At 36.8% G+C, this 20,579-nt stretch overlaps 1 protein-coding gene across 1 annotated transcript; it reads right to left on the bottom strand.

Annotated features, from left to right (window-relative positions):
* Nucleotides 1–511: 511 nt before the first annotated feature.
* cog3 (component of oligomeric golgi complex 3) lies at nucleotides 512–18,054 on the bottom strand. The gene is made up of 23 exons (XM_079254165.1): nucleotides 17,863–18,054; nucleotides 17,432–17,578; nucleotides 17,275–17,336; nucleotides 15,481–15,646; nucleotides 15,071–15,145; nucleotides 14,709–14,801; nucleotides 14,245–14,370; nucleotides 12,836–12,916; nucleotides 12,693–12,736; nucleotides 12,457–12,583; nucleotides 11,951–12,042; nucleotides 11,537–11,676; nucleotides 7,334–7,494; nucleotides 6,237–6,345; nucleotides 6,022–6,152; nucleotides 5,799–5,888; nucleotides 3,620–3,740; nucleotides 3,246–3,334; nucleotides 2,975–3,109; nucleotides 2,507–2,582; nucleotides 2,240–2,367; nucleotides 1,546–1,644; nucleotides 512–1,386 (listed from the first exon to the last, which is right to left on the bottom strand). Exons 1-23 carry the CDS (start codon nucleotides 18,028–18,030, stop codon nucleotides 1,357–1,359), a joined length of 2,490 nt encoding a protein of 829 aa, XP_079110291.1. The 5' UTR covers nucleotides 18,031–18,054; the 3' UTR covers nucleotides 512–1,356.
* Between the last annotated feature and the right edge of the window lie 2,525 nt (nucleotides 18,055–20,579).

The following is a 20,579-nucleotide window of genomic DNA, read 5'->3' as shown; positions in this document are numbered from 1 at the left end:
TTGCAGCTGAATCAGGGCAAAGGTCTAATGACACCAGAGCCTGACAAGCTTCTGAGGTATCTGACGCAGAAGAGTGCAGAGATCAATGTCTTGCTCCAGAACATCCAATCCCTCACCACCTATCGAAAGACCGTCAGTCCACAGAAGGTCAAGCCCCAGCAAAGCCTCATCTCACAGATGGAAAGACGGCAGCTGCCAGTGAAACAGCAACCGTCTGCCAAGAAGACCCCCTAAAGCCGATGATGTCCTTCAATGGCAGTTTCTCATTTGTGTGAAGCCACCAGAACCGCAGTGTCCCTTGAATTTGAATTTAACATCTAAGTGCTTTTTAGAAATAAAGCCAAAGAACATTATTAACCTTTTTAATTACAATGTCCATAAATAGAAGACCTCTACACATCATTTTACATAGGTCACACCGAAGCATATGTTACACTGACAATGTCCTGTTACTTCTGTTACTCTGTGAGGACCAAACACATTCAGTATATACAAAGATCAATCACTGCGCCAGAATAAATGTACACATTTTAATCAACCAATCTAGGTATAAAAAGGGGAAAAAAATGTAGAAAACATAAAATTTTGTCACCTTTTTTGTACACAATTGCAATAGGATAACAAAAATATTCACAAGAAGATGGAAGATGAAAGGATCAGAGGAGAAACCTGTCGGACCTGAGTCACCAGCAGCGCAGGCCATCCTTGGTTTTAGTTGAGAGTGTTACAAAGATCGTTAGATTTTAAAATGAAAGAAAAAATATTTTGCAGCATTTGCTCTTTGTGCTATCCTTCCAAACCCAGAGGGAGAATGTGACTGTCAAACCTACCTGGCCCTTAGCTTCCTGGTGAGTAAGCAACGGTTTAGTAGCTCTAAATGTCCATCACGTGTCTGAACATTTCCCCATTCCACCTTTAGAGTGCTTTTTTTTTGCTTGTAATGTCCCATTTTTTTTTAATTCCAGACAATATGGTGGTAAGAGGTGCAAATCCATTCTTGTGAAAATACATATCCCAAATGTAAGCAACCCTGACCGAGCAACCTTTCATTTTAGTCTAGAAAAAAAAACAAAAAAAACAAAACAGCTCAGTTCCCCCATTGAAAGTTTCCCTCTGCGCTCCCGATTGATGTAGTCTTCATCATAAATACTCAAACCTCTATCAAAAAAAATCTTTGGCTTTGAGCAAGATTTTTTTGTTTGCTTGTTTTTCTTGCCGCTCTCGGCCCAGAAGGCGACACAGGTGCAGTTTTTCTGGTCATCTCGCCAACTCGACCTCAGACCTCCAGGTCATGATTGGAGCTGCAGCCTCACGTTGCTCTCCAGAGGGTGTTCACCAGTATCGCTTTGCCAAGCATTACTTATTCACGGACAGCAGTAGGTTAATCTAAAAAGAAAATCATGGAAAATGATGAGAGCTCACTGTGCCAGGGCTGATATATGATATTTAATGTTCTTTCTAGTTGCTCACAGCAGTTTTGGATGCTGCAGCAGAAATATTTAAACTATGCTAAGTGCCTTAAGCCCAATTCCCACAGTGCTGTACCTGTTCCATAGATGGACACGCAATGATTTGAAGGTCTTCTCCACTGTATTCCTCCTGAAGCAAGGTGTGCAGTCTTTGGAATACCTGCTGGATGTTATTCTGTGGAAAAAGCCACCCTATTACTGAGTGCTGGAAGGAAATTAAACCACATTTCCATCTGGCCTCTGTCCCTTCACAATCTTGTTTCCATATCAACCGCTGAATTTTGTTTCTCTCTCATTCAGTCTCACCTGGCATCTCGAACAGTACACAGGCAACACAAAGATTTCACTATTAGAGTTCAAGCATACTCACAATTTCTAGCTAAAGGCACAATCTTCATGCTATATTTAAAAATATATATATTACGCGCATAAGTGGATTTTAAAGAGTTGTTGACAGCCCTCATACAAAAGTATATCACAAATGAGTTCTGACATTGACATGTTTGTTCACATGACAGCAAAGCCCTCATTATAACAGAGTTACAATATTAGCATCTGTAAGAGACAGAAACACTTAGTTCAGCTGTCTAGCAATATATGTTAATAGTTTTATATTATTAAAAGAAAACAGAGTTTTGGAGAGCAGCAACAGCACACTGTTGCATTGTAGCAAAGAAATAGATTTTGTGCCGATTTTCTATCTTTAACAATGGCTTAAAAGAAACTGAATCATGCGGTACACACTATTTCCTATCTTTTCTACCACCCACCCGGACAGGCTTGAAAAGGATGAACTCTGTGTCTCTATTGGCCAAGTACAAGGACATGCTCTGTAAAGTGCTTGGCAGCTTGCTCTTCATCACCCGGTAGGCGGCCATCACTACATCGTTGATCTTTGCTGAAAAGAGAGGGGGAAAAAAGCACAGATTGAAAAAAAAAAAGACAAAGAAAACATTGACATGCCCTCTAGCACTTGCTACACAGGTTTTGATGAATTGCTGTATGATGCTCATAGCATTTCCTGAGACAAATCTTACCTGGCTGCGCCCAAGGTTGCTGAGACAGACTGTATGTCGGACCACCTTGGATTGCCATAGTTTTCAGAGCTGCAACCTGAGAGTAACCAAAACATTACAATTTCATAAACAATAAGCTGTGCTTTAGTTTTGCCAGTTTAATCATTTTAGAGTAGAGTCTATAAAATTGATAGCAGAAAAGAAAAAAAACAAAAAAAAAAAACCAACACATAATTGTTGCAGAATTACTTTACTTGGAGAACATGAACTTGTGAAAATTCAACATTACAGATACTTAGCAACCGATTCAGATGTCCTTGAAAGAAAACGGCTATTCTTTCCTTACTTGTCAGTTAAGTAGCAAAACCTTTGGTGTTGAGTGAAAAAGCAAATTATTTCTAAAAACGTTTTGAAAAGCAGGAAAATAAATTAAGGTCAGGATGAGCCCTCCCTGCCTGAGGCTAAGTCTGCCTTCACTCCAACAGTTACCTTGGTGAGAAACTCCTCAAGGTTCCCCACAAAGATCTGAGTTTGCTGCTGGATAAACTGCTCACAGCTGAACTTCAGGTGTCGGTCGACATCCTTCTTTGAGTCAATGTAGTGCTCCTTTATCTCCGGTGTTCCCTGGGGGGTTAGGGTTACAGTGAAAGAGGCTTTTGGCTGATCAAGCAGCAGTTCCCGTCAGCAGGCTGCTATTAAAGTACGTAAAGGGAATTGTATGTTTAGTATAAGACGTTAAAGAAAAAAAAAATTACTCTACCTCCAACAGGAACTCAAGTATGGCATTGTGACTATTAAGTCGGAAGAATTTGGGAACAGCCTTAGGGTTCAGGATTTTGAAGGCAGCATCTTCAACACAAAGCAGACAGATTAAATCTGGGCTGATGTAGAATTAGAGTGCCCTCTAGTGCTACAAATTTAACAAGTCATTAACTGAGACGTGGATGATAGGATGGGCTACTCTGCCCTGTGAGCCATTGGTTAATGTACATTATGGTGTTAGATTACAATTTCCACATTAATTGTTGCTACCGGTGCATGCGATAGGCACAAGTTGCTTAATGAGCATGAAAATGTAATGACCGGCTTTATGGAGCTGAACACCAACGTTCCCTCTGCCTTTAATTATCTTACCTCGCGTTTTTTTCAGGTCCAGTGAGATTTCCTTGATGGCAAAATCGGTGTGAAACGGGGCAATCTGTTCACGCATTATCAGCAGGTGCTTGATCAGGAAAAGTTGCCCATCTATTTGTGTCTGCAGAAAGTGAAAGCACACCATTATGTCCACACTGCAGGCTGCCAACACAAAAAGGCATCTGCTGACTATCACAAGCACAGAGAACATAAAACGAATTGGTTTACTGAAGATAACGTGAAGTGTCTAATTAATAACTGCTGATTAACTACAGCTGATAAAGCAATATCACCGTGTCGAATAAGGCTGCTAAAATCCTTTGTTGCTCCTCTAGCAACTAAAGCCTAGAAAACAGAAACGATCATCATCAAAATAGAGTAGGAACATATCCCCGGAGATGAATGTTGCTATTTTAATTTCAAGTGTTAGCTTGTAATGCCACTTAGCTCAAGATAGACTGTTTAAGGTGAGAAAAACACTTAAATTATGAATAGTTTGCAGGTCTTTCTGTAGAGTACAATCAGGCTCCTTTTAAAAGAAGATATAAAAAAAATAATAATAATAATAACCTTGGGCTTCAAAGCCAATTTTCGTAGCCAAACTTTTTACCTTTCACGAACAGAAAATTAATACAGAAACTAAATTATCTAATTTCTAATTATTTTCTATCAAGATAACTTTTTTGTTGCATCTCTCCCAGTTTAAATGCCATGTTAGATATGCGGTAGACAGCATCGACCACATTAGTACTTGCTCGGTGCACCGCATTTAACAAGTATTTTACCTTGTAAATGCTTCCTGAAACCATCTATAGGGCATTTCAGTATCGGTTTTGGGGGATTCAAGTCATTTTTCATGCAAAAGATTTTACAATAATTAAGACTGTATAAAGGTCAATGATCAAGTCTTCAGCTTGTGTCTCTTCAGGCAGTCTATTGAAGCTTTTATGGTGTTTAAAGGATCATTATCCTCTTACAGGAACTACCTCCTTTTCATCCTGAGCTTGCATTAAAAATAGAAAAATAAATAAATTAATTAATCTCTCAGAAAAAAAGAAAAAAAATCAAGAAATATAATTTGGTCAATTAATCTTCTGCTTATTTGCAAAGGTGGTGTGTTAATGTTTTAATGAAACTTTATGGATTTAGTAACCATTGTCATTTGTGTATTATTCAAGTTTTTTTTAGTTATGTATTTGCACAGACTGTGCATTTAACTCATTTGCTGCCAAAGGCGTCTTTTGACCTCTTTTCATTTCCGAACGCTCACTGCCACAGATGCCAAAAGATGCCAAAATACGTGTTTTGCAATTTCCAATTTCTGTATGTAGAAAGCCGATTTAGCTTTTTATATGCCAAGCGTACTCTGAGCTGACATTCTGGGACAGGCACCCAACACATTGGGAACACACTTCAAGTGCACATCCCGAAGATGCCCGACGCATGCATCTGACCAAATCGGCTCTCTGCAGTCCCAGAACTCGATATTTTGTGGATTCTGAAAGATGAGCTAAAATACTCCAAAATGCTGGCAGTAAGGGGCTTTCTGTTATAACAATGGTTGTGTGTTATTTCTACATGTGTGTAAAATCCACAAAGCAATATGACTGGTTTATATTGCAGCAGTTTAATGAGTTCTCTCAAGATGTTCTTAATGTTTATGTTAGCTACTATTTATTAATCACAATAAAAATAACAAAAACATAGTAGAATATACTTTGCTGTCCTTCAGCTTTAACTTTGACGACGGCAACAGTTATGCTAGTTTTCAAAGTGCTCGGCACATGCTTAGCAAAGCCCAAGAAGCTAAGTGTTAGCACACATTGTGTCAGTAAGTGTACAAAACCAGAAAGTTTGCCCAAAAAACCGTAAAGAAAATTAAACATATAAATTTTAGCCTTAACATTAATAAACTAAAAAAATTTTAGTATTTGGTAAAAGCAATCTAAGAATATTAATCTTGGGACTTTTGCATGGTACTCCTTTTGTTTATTTTTGTTTGGTTTTTTTGCCCTCAATGTCAACTTATTCAAATCAACAAAGCAAAGTTTACACACTTATTTAGAAAGAAAATCATATTTCAGCATGTAACCGTTTGAAAATAAATGTGCCTGTTATTTTTTTATAAGATTAAAAATTAAATAAAAAATATAATCTATGTTTAAGCATGCATGCCAACCTTGTTTTTAAGGATGATATCTGAGGCTTTAAGCAGCGACTGGATGCAGGCTGATAACGCTTCTTGAGATAAACCCTGGAAAACTGCTCTCTGTAAAATGACCAAGAGTTGGTTTAGAAAAAAAACAACAAAATATGAATAAGAGATTCAAAAGTGAAATAGACACCACACTTCTTTTAAAAGCTACAAATTAGCTGCTACAAAAAAAAAATCAAAGACTCACATCTATACATCTGTAGAGCTTGGACAAACACACAAGTGTTCGCCTGACAGTCGGGTACCACATTCCATGCAGATCAGCCGGAGAGACTGATGTATTTAGACGGGATGCTTCTACGTTGCCAGTTTTTAATGCTTGAATGGAGAAAAAGCATGAGGCAAATTATTACCACAACTTTGTAAAGAAGAAAAAAAAAATCAGAATATGGAGACACAGACCAGCATTACTGCTTCTTCTACTGTCCGTATCTTCAAGCTGTACTTCAGAAAACGTGGACTCTTGTGACATCTGCCTCGTCTGCTCTTCCTTCAAGCTCTGGGCAATTTTCTACCAATGACGAGAGGCGTAAAAACACAGAAGTTTATCAATTATATGAACACATGAAGAACATATACAATTCTGTAAAGGTGTATATGTGTGTGTGTGTATATATATATATATATATATATATATATATATATATATATATATGTGTGTGTGTGTGTGTGTGTGTGTGTGTGTGTAAATAAAGGGAATAAATTAAACAATACAATAAATAAAACAAACTGTGCACAAACCCAAAGATGAAAATCATTGGGGATTTTAGGTAAATAAAACAATACAGACACAACACATGGAAGAACTGTTAAAATACAAAATGAAGACTTTTTTTTTTTCAAATGTGTAGATATCTCACAAGACCAAAAGCTTTCATGTCCTAACTATACCACAAGAGTTACAGCATTACAAGATCTTATGAAGCTGTAGATAGAAAGTGGTATAAGCTGCAAGTCCCTTTTTTCCTCAGCTACAGAGGAAGTTTACAGCTCTTTGAACACACAGCATAAGAGAAAATGAAACTTGTTCAATAAAAATCAAAAGAGAAATATAAAGACTCATAAATATCAAAAGACTACAAGAGAATATGTCTGCACCGTCAGTGTAGTTCAGGAAATAACTTATTTCCAACACTTAACGTCTGCTTTGCAAGAACCTGCAAACAGTTAGTGATGTTATTGCTCCAATTATGGCTCTGGGAACTCATGATTCCCAACATTTTACTAAACAATCAATCAAAATGTAAACAGTTACTGGGAAAGATACAGCTATAAATGAACTTATACATGTGCTGATGCCCTCCTAGTGTAGAACAGAAAACTGGTAGTACAAACACAGATTTTTACTTTTGGATGGGTCCAAAGTATAGTATGAAATATTGTTACATGCCTATACATTCATAGCTGTATAGTTACACTATGTTGTAGCGACAGATAAGGAAAAGCCTTTATTATTATCATTATTGTGATCATCATCATTATAGGCGCATGAGTCTTACCTCCATCATCTCTAGCTTTTCAGGGTAGGCCAGATCACCTGGAGCTGGATTGTAGCCTGTGATATCAGTCTGGATGTAAATATGAGTCCTGTAGACAAGCCTCTCCTGAACATCCTCCAGCATCTGCTTCACAACAGCATCAAAGGCGCCCAGCTGAGCAGCTAGAAAAGCACACAAAGGTCAAGTGACAGTTCAACCAGTACTGAAAACTCAACAAACTTTGCTACTTTTGGCGAACAAACTAAACAGAAATGTTTAGTAATATTTAGAATGAAAAGTTTGTGACCTGATCTGCTATCCTTGGGCTCTAGAGTTCAACCATTTCCGTTGCACATGGAACCAAAAATTTGAGGTGCAATTAACTAATTCTTGATCACACTGATGAGTTTAAAATTTCACAAGCCTAGGTGATGGACTTAGATTATTTCTCTGCATGTTCTCATGCACGCCTCTCTGGTGAGGCGTTCCGGGCACGGCCCTGGAGAGATTATATCTCTCATCTGGCCTGGAAACACTTTGGGTTTTCCCTCGCAGAGCTGGCAAATGTGGCTGGGGAGAGGGAAGTCTGAGCTTCCCTGCTTCGGCTGCTCTAACCACGACCCAACCCTGAATAAGCATCAGAAAATGAATGGATGGATAAAAAGTCAAGAGAACAAAGGGGTCTTCACTGGATCTGCAGTAGTGCACCATGTCATGTTTTGTTTGATATTAAGACTGGTGCATATTACACATTCGGTATGGTGAAGAACAATACTGATGACAATCAGAAACTGGAATCAATTCCCACTTGTGGAATGGTGGACAGAGTAAACATAAATGCAGAGAAGCAATATTTGCCAGCATGAACCATTTCAAAGTTTTAAGTGTTTAGTTTCATTTAATTCAGTGAAGCTAATTAATTATTAATTTGTTTTTTTTTAGTTTTTTTACATTTATGCTTTAAATAAAGGCACATTTTTACAATCCATATTATTGTTCATAACTTAAAAAAAAACAATTATTTTTATGTGTAGTGATCAAAGACAGTTCTTATTATGTATCAAGATGAGCTGGTTAGAGTGATGCTGCAAAAATTAGAGTGCACGTAAATTTTTTTGCTGGTATGCCCAACTTAAAAAGGAAGTCGCACCAGTGAACCCAATGCTGATTCAACCAAGTTAGTCTGGAGACGTGCATCCTACTCTGATGAAACTATGCATAACTGTACGCCTACTGGTGATATAATTATATAAATCTGGCAGTTGTTAACAGATACCTCATTAATGGGTCAATTATGTATTGGTAAAATTTATCTGTCAAACTATCTCACTGACCTCTCAGATTTCTTACTAGAAAAGTTGCAGGCTATTGATTGCAAATACTGATTTGATGTGTGAGGTGTTATATCAAGCAGGGACCTCAAATTGCAGGGTTTGAGGGCCGCTGTCCTGTAGGTTTTACATTGTTTTCTGCTTAAACACACCTAAAATTAATGGTTCTTTGTGCAGATATTAAACTGTTGGAGCCATTGAATTTGTTGGAGCAGGGAAGCATCTGAAACCGACAAAACAGTAATCCTAAAAGTGCCCTTGTAAAAAATATTGTAATAATGCTGCTATGAAAATATATGACCAATTCCTTTTTCCTGACTTTAGTTGTATCTTCAATAATAAATAAATAGATAAACTTTAAAAAAAGATGATGACTTTGTTGAGGTCAGTACAGTATTTGACTACAACAATTTTTTGTATTTTCTCTGTACTGTGCTTAAGCAATGTTTTTTGCATTATTTTACTATATTTGAGCAGGAAATCGAGGTCTGCACCCAACAGAATACAACCTGCTACCTCCATCAGCTGTTCCACCCCAAAAAACCCAGTGAACCATCTCAACTAGCAGCTATACATAATCATGACATAATACATCCATCATTTTTGACATTTGATGTAATGTACTGTGGAACATAAACCTTTTTCTTCAACAGAATTCCCCCTTCCAGCATTCTGCTACACATTCATTTTGATTTAATCTGTCCAGAAAATGTGGTTTCTCATCCAGACAGACAATTGCTTTAATTTTAAAGGTATTTTTTTTAAACAAAACAAAAATCTGACAGTATTGTTGAGTGTTTTTGGGTTTTACAACTTCATGAAGTCTTGGCTACGACTTTGACACTGACATATCTACCGCCTCAAGAGTAGTTTTAAACAGGCATTGTGACGTACCTTTTCCTCATTGAGAAATTACTTCATTTAATGGTCTTTAGTGGTCTATACAAGGCTTTTAAAGATTTTTGGCCTTGCCAGTGCTTTCCATTTAAGAATGTACTGCACAGTTTATTTGATAAATCTTCAACTTTCTGCCATTTTTTGGATAAATGGGCTTTATTTTTTTACATTTTGTAGCTTTATTCATGCTTCCCTGTTAGAATCACATGGAGCCTACAAAAGCAACCCTTGCATATTTGAGCATTTTTCCTCAGGGGTGTGTTTGCATCGGACTTCATCACTAGCTGGCAGCGGGGTTTCTATGTTGTAGCTTAAATCACAGAAGAGAAGTCAATGAAGGGCAAAGTCACTGGATATAACTAGTTCAGTAAGCATAAAGTGAGCTAAAAGGACAGCTCACCAGTCCATTGCAGGGGTACAGAGAGACGAACAACCATTCACGCTCACACTCACTCCGAGGGGCAATTTAGAGTACCCAATTAACCTAACATGCATGTCTTTGGATGGTGGGAAGAAGCCGGAGTACCCGGAGAGAACCGATGCATACACGGGGAGAACATGCAAACTCACTGACCAAACCTTGCCCCAGCCAAGGACTAAACAGAGGACCTTCTTGTTGTGAGGCCACAGTGCTAACCACTATGCCACCGTGCAGCCATACATATTACATATGTGTAAAATTTGTATAAAACAGATTTGTATAAAACATTTAACCTTGGCTCATCTTCCCCCCGATAGCCAAACAAGAAGTGGTCCAGCCGGTTGACCAGTTCACCTTGACCAAATATTTCCATCAAGGTCAATTAGTAAAGAATCGACTAAGTGTTTTCTTATTGCACTGCAACTCTGACAGATTGAACAGAATTCCCTCTTTCAACTTTTTATACCAAAGGATCCTTAAATGTATTCAGTCATACAGCCACCCTGATCACAGGGCAGCCACTAACCTCAAAAGTCTCCAATGTAACTAAAACCAGTATCCCATTTTATTCTTGCGGATTACACTCAGTCAGTGCAAAAGAAAACAATATCCTTGTTTATCAGCCAGCTGTTCTTCCCCTTTGCTAACTAAAAAAAAAAAAACAATCAAGGGAAGCTCAGAATAACTTCCGAGTGTGCTAACACACGACAAGCCAATGTCACTCAGCTGATTCTGTGACAACAGTGTCATTGGATAAAGTGGTGTGTTCTGCAATGGCGGGCAGCTCCCCTTAAACACAGAGACTGCTTCCCCACACTTGCTGGCTAAGTAGGTGTTCCCCATTTGATGTGTAATTTATTATCATCTGGTCAGTATCAGAATTAGCATCATTATATTTGAGGATGAACAGAATTAAACGTATTTTTACATGGAAAGATTTATTACAAGCTGAGCTGTGATTAAATCCAATTGTGAGACTTGTAATGAGTCACAGCTCTTGTCTGGATGTTGCTTTTTTCTCAAATAAACAATAAAGTTAATTTTCATTCACTTATTATGGCATAGTACAACAGCAAAACAGCAAAGATTGTGTGTATGTGCAAATACTTCTGGACTTGACTGTATGTGATGTGTGGGGTTGTTGAACTAACAAAATAGGCTTCCCAGCTTTTATTCACATAAGCACGTTCTCTCCATCTCTCAAAAGTTAACCGGTATAAGCATACTGTGAGCTTTAATGAACAGGATTAATTATAAAATGTAAAAAAATGGAGAAGTGTAAAATGTGTGAATGTGTGCATTTCTTTTTCCCATATCTTTTCTTTCCCAGTAAAACCAGAAAAAAAAATAGAATACTTAATATTAATTAAGAGCCTATGACTGAAAATTTCACCATATACAGTGTTCTTGTTTTAAACAACATCTTGTTGCGACAGCTGAGAGGGTAACCAATGACATCCATGGCGTATCAGGCTGGCACAGCACTTGCACAGCTGACTGACTGTACTTCCATTCTAACCATATACACAATATAAAATACAAGAAGCTTTGGGAAGAGGAAAAGCTTCAACCTACCATTGTTTTGAACGTGGTCTTCCAGCATCTCATTCTTAAGGATGCTGCAGAGCTCAGATAAGGTTTCCAGGTGGATGATGTGGATTATCAGCGGCCGGAGGACATCATACAGTGATAAACATAGCTTCTCTAGCAGCTCACTGCCAGAGATTAAAAAGTATTTTAGTGCTTTATAGAGTTTTGAAAAGTCAGAAAGTGATTAGTTTCAGTTTGAGCTTTAAGTTTTTTCTAGGTAAATGAAAATGTTCTTCATACCAAAAACTACACTGTTTGAAAAGGTAACTGCTATACCATACTTGAAATAGCTATTGTACACTTGAAAAACATCCCACCTTAAACAAACACACTGCTTAAAATAGTAAATGTGTAGAGAGAGTATTCAACAATTATTAATAACCAGTGGCTGCTACTCACTCTAACTTAGATGTCGGTTTAGAGAAGAACTCATTATATAGCTGGTGTTCGTCCTGGCAAACGTGAACCATAAAGGCGCACCCACTGCGAACCTGCACAAATATGCACAATGGTCATATGCTGCTGAGACTGGAACAGTTTTAAAAGCAACCATTGAAATGTAAATATTTACCATTAATTCTTTGCCAACTTTCAGGTCAGACAAATTTTCAGGCACAGGGGTGTGTAATAATTCACAGTTATATAAATGAGGTGTGACCGAGAGTAGACTAACAACGCACAGTCTCTGCACGGCAATTCACTTAAGAGCAAAACAGGACAAATCTCTTGACACCTGCTGTACCCTATCTGAGGTCATGTTCATTTATCATGTGCACAACATTGTGTCTCTTCCAAACACTGCAGAAAATATCCCAGAGGGCCCATGCTGTCCATTCAAGGCAAACTGAAATGTCACCTTATTATATCTAAAGGGCAGATCTAGCTTTGAACTAGTCATGCCTTACCAGAGCACAGTGGTCTTTGCTGTTTTGGTTGGTCAAGTCAGTAATGGTGGATGTAATGCAGGGACTGAGAAGCTGCTCTCTCTGGTCAAGATAGCACTGATGGATTTCGTCTAAGAGCTGATTGTATCTGCACACATACAGAGACAGATGAGTCAATTTAGAAGCTTTGGGGAAAAAAAACATTTACAACAAGGAGGATAAAGCTGCTGCTTTGTTCTAAAAATGATAAAACTCACTCTGGAATCTTCTCTGCTCGCTGCTCTATCTGTTCAATAAGTGACTGTAAGAAAGAAATGTCAGTGAAATGTAATTTTCTTATAGAAAGTTGCTAAATCATTTTGCTGCATACATTCAGTTGGTCATAAATTACCATACTCACTCTAACTTTAGGTGCAGCTGCTCTAAACTTTACATAGTAAAGTGTAAATGCATTGTCTGCATTAGTCAAGCCCATTGGATCCTGGGGGAGAAGATAAAAGGGAATACATGACATTTAAGTACACACATTCATATAAACCATAATACTAAATGTAATGCCTGTAAGTTTCAGTGTAAACAATCAAGGCGAACTAATTGGTAAAGACAAAATCTAACATATTTAACATGCTTAATGTACCAAAAACATTTTTAAAATTATTGCTTTAATGAGACATTGAGAGATTAAATGTATTAGCATCACATATAACCAACTAGTAATATAAAAAAAATATTGCAGGTCACCTGAATGGACGATATTATTACTGCCTACAACAAGACAGGACAAACCAAGTGCTTGATATCAAGTGGGTTTTTTCATTTTTTCCCCCCTCACATCCAAAATGGTTTTGAGATAGAGGGGAAGCATTCATCTGTTTGCAATTTCAGTCATTACCTGTGACTATATTTTATACACTGCATGTTGAAGATGCATACAATCAGTAAGATAAGATGGCTGTTAACTCCATCCATCCATTTTCTTAACTGCTTAGTCGTCGGGAATTTGGGGCCTATTCCAGCAATCGTTGGGCAAAAGGCGGGATACACCCTGCACAAGTCGCCAGTCCATTACATGGCCAACACAGAGAGACGAAAAACCATTCATGCCCAAACTCACTCCCAGGGACAATTCAGAGTAACAAACTAACCTAACATGCATGTTAGAAAAGACCGGGCACCCGGAGAGAACCCACACATATACAGAGAGAACATGCTAATGCCTGCTATTAACTTTCCAATATATAATAATAATAATAATTTTAAAAAAAAAAAAAAAAAAAACAATTCAAATAAAAATAAAACAAATGTCTATTTAAGAAAACTTGATTGTATCAGCAGGACTGTCACAAAAATCTGGTTTTCAGGCATAATTATCTTTGCAAAAATAATTTCATGATGTTATAACAATACCAAATACAAATTTTGTGTGTGTGTGTGTGTGTGTGTGTGTGTGTGTGTGTGTGTGTGTATGTATACATGTGTGTGTTAACCATTCATGGTTAACATATATTCTTTTTTATAGGGACAAGACAATAAGTGTCAATGCTGTCCCTAGATCTATCCAGTTTCTACTCCAATGTTGTTATCAAACTGACAAAAAGCTCTCCTTTTTGACAAACAGAGTGAAAAAGGGAAGGCAGCAAAGAGGACTGTATATTCAGATTTTGGCCTTTGTTTTTCTTCAACCTAACTATAAATATAAAACATTGATATTAAAACTGAAAAAATGTCTGCAAAACTCAAAGAAAACAACAAATACTCTGAGACTGGTGTTCTCCAACTTTGTTGTAAGAAAAAAGTGTGTTTTCTTACCCTTTTTGTCAACTGGCTGGTGAGATACTGCATAGTGTTTACAATGTGGACCTTCATGAAGTGCATAGCTTTACAGAGACATTGTTTAAATTTGGCCAGATACACTGGATAATCTTTGAAATTGGGCTGTAATAAAAAAAAAAAGCAAGTGTTAGACAAAGTTTATCAACATCACCGCTATCCACAGACTACAATATAATGACAGCACAATTGTGATATTAATACAGAGCTTCAGCACACTGTGCTTGAACATGTAATATTGACATAAAAAAATCAATGAAAAAATGTATTATTTTAAATAAAACATTTAAATTAAATGAGAAGTTAAAATGAAAATGTATAAATGTGAATAGAAACAGAATGGTTAACAATATAAAAATGTTCCATGACACTGTTCACATAATTATAAAGTAAAATAAATAAAACAATTGAAAAGAAACATATTTGGAGAATGAGCCACTCACGTGTGAGGAAACATATTCAATGCAGTCATCCAGTTTGGACAGCATTGGTATAAAACCTTCACTATTTACAGATAAAGTTGGGGAGTTCAGTTTCTGCAAACACACAGGGAAACAATTAAGTTTGAAGTACAGCTCAATTCATGTCAACATTGAAACAACTGTCATTTATACTGTACATATTTTTACTGTGGGAGGAAGCTGGGGTGCCCAGAGAGAACCTAAGCATCCACAGGGAGAACATGCAAACTTCACAAAGACAAACCAGCTAGGGTTCAATCAGCACTGGAAATGTTGGCAACAACCACACGTGCAACACCGCAAAAATGTGGGGGAAAAAAACAAAATAAATAAGTCAAACTTACCGTATTTATGTTTTCTAACTCATTAAAATATGACAGTTTTTGCTGAATACTTTCTGCCAGGTCAACAAGCTCTGACTGTAAGGACAAAAAAACAGACCAATTTCAGTTCAGGCATCTATAATAACCAAATCTTACATAATTTGAAAGCATATGTTCTTCTGTGGTTTAAAAAACAAAAATCCAACAAGTATGAACTTCCCAAAACAATAATATTTTTGGACTTTTTGGATATGCTTTTATCCACTTGACAGCATGCAGTTTTTAAATAAATCTAAAGAAGCAATTCAACCAGCATTCAGATAGAGTTTTGATCATGTAGATATTACATGCGTGAATGTATAATGTTTCAAGGAAATGCCCAAAAGTTCTTAGTAGCCTGTCTTTCCAGAGCTGTTGAAAAAACAAATTACCTGTTCCTTCAGGAGCTGTTCACAGGCTTCATGCAGTGCACCAGTCTTGTTGGACACAAACAGATACTGTTTCTGAAGTGAGTCCAAGTGCTCAAGAGCTGCACTGACATCTTTCAGAATTGCATCACATTGTTCTTGGTAGCAGTTCAGTTCAACTCTGGTTCTCCTAAAGGAAATGCAAATACTTGTTTGTTTTCCACAAAACAAAAGAGCACATTGATGCAACAGAAGATTACAGTTTCTAACCTGTGTCATAAAACTGACATTTAAAGAAGATCCAAAAGCAACTTTTTTTTTTTTTATTTTTTTTTTTAAACTTTTGCAGTGACATTCCTATTTATGCTGTTAAAAGGTATGGTGTGTAACTAACTTGGCTTTTTATTAGCTTTCATAAATATGTATTTTACCAAAGTGTAATCACAATTGCATCCAAATGAAAGCAATTTTGTAGCTTAGAAAGAGTTATTTATAAATACATCGGTGGCAGAGCACCAAACAGAGGGTTACCATGTTGCATTGCCATCTTTGAAACAGGTAGCCAAAAGAGGACAAACTTGTTAGCCTTACACTTTTTAGGTATGAATCCCTGTGTGTCCATTTTAATTGGAAAAACAAAGGAGAAAACGAGTCTACAGTGGTGTAGTTTACCAGATGGAGCTAACTCGTGAGGGACTTCAAAACTGACACGGATGTTGCAGCTTTCTGCAGGACAGGTAAGTTAATTCAATCTAACAGTGAAGTTTATTTTGGCATTATGTTACAAACAGGCCAGGGAAGTCCAGCAACTACTTTATCCTCCCGTTTAAGTCAAATAATTTACTTTTACTTGTTATATAAAATAGCAGACACAGCTAATTTATCAGTTAGCCTGGAAAAGCTCAGTTGCAACAAATTTCAGATGTTGCTACTATTCACAAAAGGCATAGCAGCAGGCGACTGTGCACTTCTTTCACTTATATTTTTCTCATGTTTCATAATTCATTTCAGCTGATTTGTCAAAGGGGTAGGGGTTTATGTCATCCCTCTAGTCACAATATTTTACATGATGCCATTAGCTATTAGCAGTAGCTTGGTACCAAATATATGGATAACATGTAACTTATCGGCATCAATAACGAAAACAAAATTATGTATCATTCTGTACCTCATCACCTGACGGGATACTCCAATATGTACAAGACATCTGAGTTTTTCACATTTATGATTCTCCGCGGCTTCCTTAAGGGTAATAATGCACTTAAATGGCAAGACACCAGAGAGCCCTACTCATTTGCATTCAATCAGCCCACCTCTAAAATGGTATAATCACACACAGGAGCTTTAAAGGTAGTGACAAAATTTGGCCTACAAAAAGGGGCACCGTATTGCACAACTGTGAACGTTATGGTGTTGTTAAGAGTTTGTTTTTTGTTTTTTTTTTGCAATTATTCTGAGCAACAAATAGCATGATGATTTGAGACAGTTGAGTGAACTACAAGCAATGTTTTCTGTTGTTTGACATAAATGTTTATTTAACTCTTGATCAACACGTGCTCTCATTTATTTTCAAGCCAAATCAGCTTCCTTACAAATCATTCATCTAAATTATGTTACAAATATGACACACAAGTTGCCATTTTCATGTGTGAGACCTGAGTACCAAATGAATCAGTAACATTTCACTGTATTGTTTTGGGGTTTTTTGTACTTGTTTTTAACCTGTGAAAATACCTGATTTCCAAGAGCTACACTCCCATAAGCAAACAATGAATCAAACCACCAAAGTTAAGGTAAAACACTGAAAGTTTGAAATACCTGTATTTTGCACTCTCATCCTGGTCCATGTTTGTCTGTAACTTGGCAAACCAGGCAAAAAACTGTAACAAAAATAATAATACAACAACTTTTATCTTAATACCATAAAATGAGATTAACTGGCTGAATATTGTCTACTGCTGACATTGACAGCTACCTGCTGTGCAGTTTCTATCCTGTCATTTTCCATTTCTAGCATCTGAAAGCCTTTCAGAAGCACGTCCTCTGTTGAAGCAGGTACCGTTGTTGTGAATGGGGATTGCAAGGACCGAGACGACAGACTGCACAAGTCCTCAATGGGCAACTGCAAAACAAAACATGCTTCAATCTAATACAGCAAGCTCTCGTTAAAGCTAACTAGCTGAGTAGCTTGATCCTATTCAGTTAGCGAGCTAAAAGAAATACTACTTATATAAGTAAACTAGAAATAAATTCTATAATAAATCAATTTGACTGTCACTTAGACGTAATAAAGATGTCATTAAGACTATACATATGGAGTGTCTACTAAAAGTTTACCCTCCATCAGTTTTAGAAAGTAAGTTAGCATCCTTGTTAGCTACATAGCTGCCTTCAGTCCTGTCTCACCTCTGAAGGAACTGGGAGAGTTTCAGCCGCAGCTCGGATATCCAAGACAGAGTCCATTTGTTTCTCCGTAAGGGGAGCCGTTGCATCCGTCCGGCGGTCCCATAACGATAGTTTCTCCCGGGTTTCCTTGTCTGTAAGGTCCAGGAGCGACTGATCAGTGAACGCCATCGTCACTTCAGACAGCACCAACGTCAGCAGCAGCAGCAACGCGCAGTGACTTCCTGTTCCGGGATTCTGGGCGGGGCTTCGTGTAGACGCTGGTCCAATAGCAGCTGCTGTTACTTCTTCTCTGATGGGAAAGTGACGAGTCTGCTCCTCTTGTGTCAGCCGTCTGATGACCCCGGGACAAGTGATGACGAGCGTGGGAGTAGGAGCTAAATGGAAGAAAGGACTTTTGCTTTATCAAACCACAGAACGCACGGATCATTGGAATAAAAACAATAAAAAGTTCAAATTGCACGCATTTGTATCAGAATGTGATTTGCAAATTGCAACAGTAAATAAGGATGGAAAATAAAGTATTTCAAATTAGAACATTTTACTGCTTCGAGCAGAAGAACAGAATCATATTATGGTGAAGTTATTTATCTGCTCATTATTTATTCATTTATTCAACATTTTCGAAGTTTGTTTGCAAACCCAAAATAATTGGTTTGTTAAACCCACGTGTTTCGAAGGGGCGTTCACACGCGGTGGGATCCAGCTGATGTCTTGGGTGATGGGCTGGCAATGTTTCAGGGACTTGAAAAGAGCTGTATCCAGAGATGGTCTGCACTCCCTTCCTCTATACAACGTCTTCTGAGAGAGATGGATTTTTATTATTCTTCTGATACAAGTGTATTGGAGAAGGGTTGTATTTAATAGTTAGAGGATGATAAACGGACATCTACCTCTTCAAAATGGTAGTGAAGGGCCAAATGGTCAGGCCAAGGAGAGGAATCAGGATTTTAGAGTTCTCTCCTGTAACATGTTTGGATTTCCCACTTTGAGTTAAATACTAGATGTAATTTGTTTTTATATTTGATCAGTTCATGATTTTGTCTTTTTATATTAAAATCCTGACCATATTTGCATTTTTGCAATTAAATTACTTTATTTCACACAACTGTGCTTAGATATTGCAAATTAAAGTAGCTGCTTCCTTATAATAGTTGTCTGTGCATTAACTTTAGCTGGACAAGTATAAAGACAATTGGGTGCTGCAAGTAGCCATAAATAATGATATAATAATGTTTTATATGCTTTATTTGTCATGACCACAAGAGTTTAGCATCACATAATTTAGATACTTTTGACTGATTGTCCCTGATCATGTGGTATTTATCGAATAGGGATCCGACATATAAACTCTATTTGCCTTGAGCAAAATTTATATCTTTGATGACAGCTGAAGCCAACAATGTTATTGCAAAACAAACACATCAAGACAAATAGACCAATCCAGGAGATGGAATTTCTGGTTTGGACAGATATGGCAACACAGTATTTATTGGTCCATTTATTTACCTAAATCCAGCAGGTGGAGCCCTGGGGATTATTTTTTAATTAAATCTCAGCAAATCCTTGTGAACACCTTAGAGTGGCAAACAAAACCCTATCATGTATTACTTTTATAACATAGTCAGTCTCTGAAAAATTACGCAAAACTTGAAGTAAAATGTTGTACTGTATCTGTTACCTGAAACAGATCAAATAATCATGTTATGCACATCATCTTGTTTCAAAGCAGGAAAAAAACAAAAAACAAAAATAAACATGCATTAAAGCATTTATATGAATATATTAAAATATTATCACATATTTAATCTATATTATCATTATAATTAATATTATCATATATATATATATATATATATATTTATATATATATATATATATATATATATATATATATATATATATATATATATAAATACATATATATATATATATATATATATATATATATATATATATATATATATATATATATATATATATATATATATATATATATATATATATATATATATATATGATAATATTTTACTCCATTTATATAAATGCTTTAATGTCAGCATTTACTTAAAAAACTGTAAATTAATTAATTAATATCTAAGGGAGATCAGAAAATTTACTAAAAATCTGAATTACATAGGATATAGCAATCTTTACACAAAATGAGCACATCTCAAAATCTAGGACTGGTGCCATTAAATAGAGGAGGAGGCGCTTTCAGCTCTGTCTGCGGGGTGTCTCGTGGGGAGGTCACAGAAAGTTCAGCCCACCCAACACACACACAAACACACCCTCTTCTTCTTTGTTGAAAGGAGACGCTGCAGAATTCAAGCCACATTACGTTGGTACAAAAAGAGATGTCAGAGTAAATCTTGTCAAAGATGGTATTTTGGTTTAGTGGAGGTCAGAGAGGGTCCTGTACGGCAAAGAAAAAAAACTGACACTTCCCTTTATGGGGTGGTTGGTTTTTTTTTTTAAGTGTGTTGTGAAAACTTGTCCAAGCAAAGAGGGAAAATCTAAAATAAATTGGTGTAAACAATGTCCATGCATTGTATAAAATTATCATCTCTGTGAGACATTTTGTAGCTGTTCATCAGAAAACAAAGAGGAAGGTCACACAGACACAGACAAGGTCATTACTTTTTATTAGACGTCGCCAAAGAAACTTAAATTTGAGAATTGAGGTGAAGCTTTGAAAACATTGCTATGACACATTATAC

The sequence above is a fragment of the Telmatherina bonti genome, assembly GCF_933228915.1.
Source record: "Telmatherina bonti genome assembly, chromosome: 15".
Classification (NCBI taxonomy): Eukaryota; Metazoa; Chordata; class Actinopteri; order Atheriniformes; family Telmatherinidae; genus Telmatherina; species Telmatherina bonti.
The sequence above is the reverse complement of the archived record's forward strand: the minus strand, read 5'-3'. Positions and strand labels throughout refer to the sequence as shown.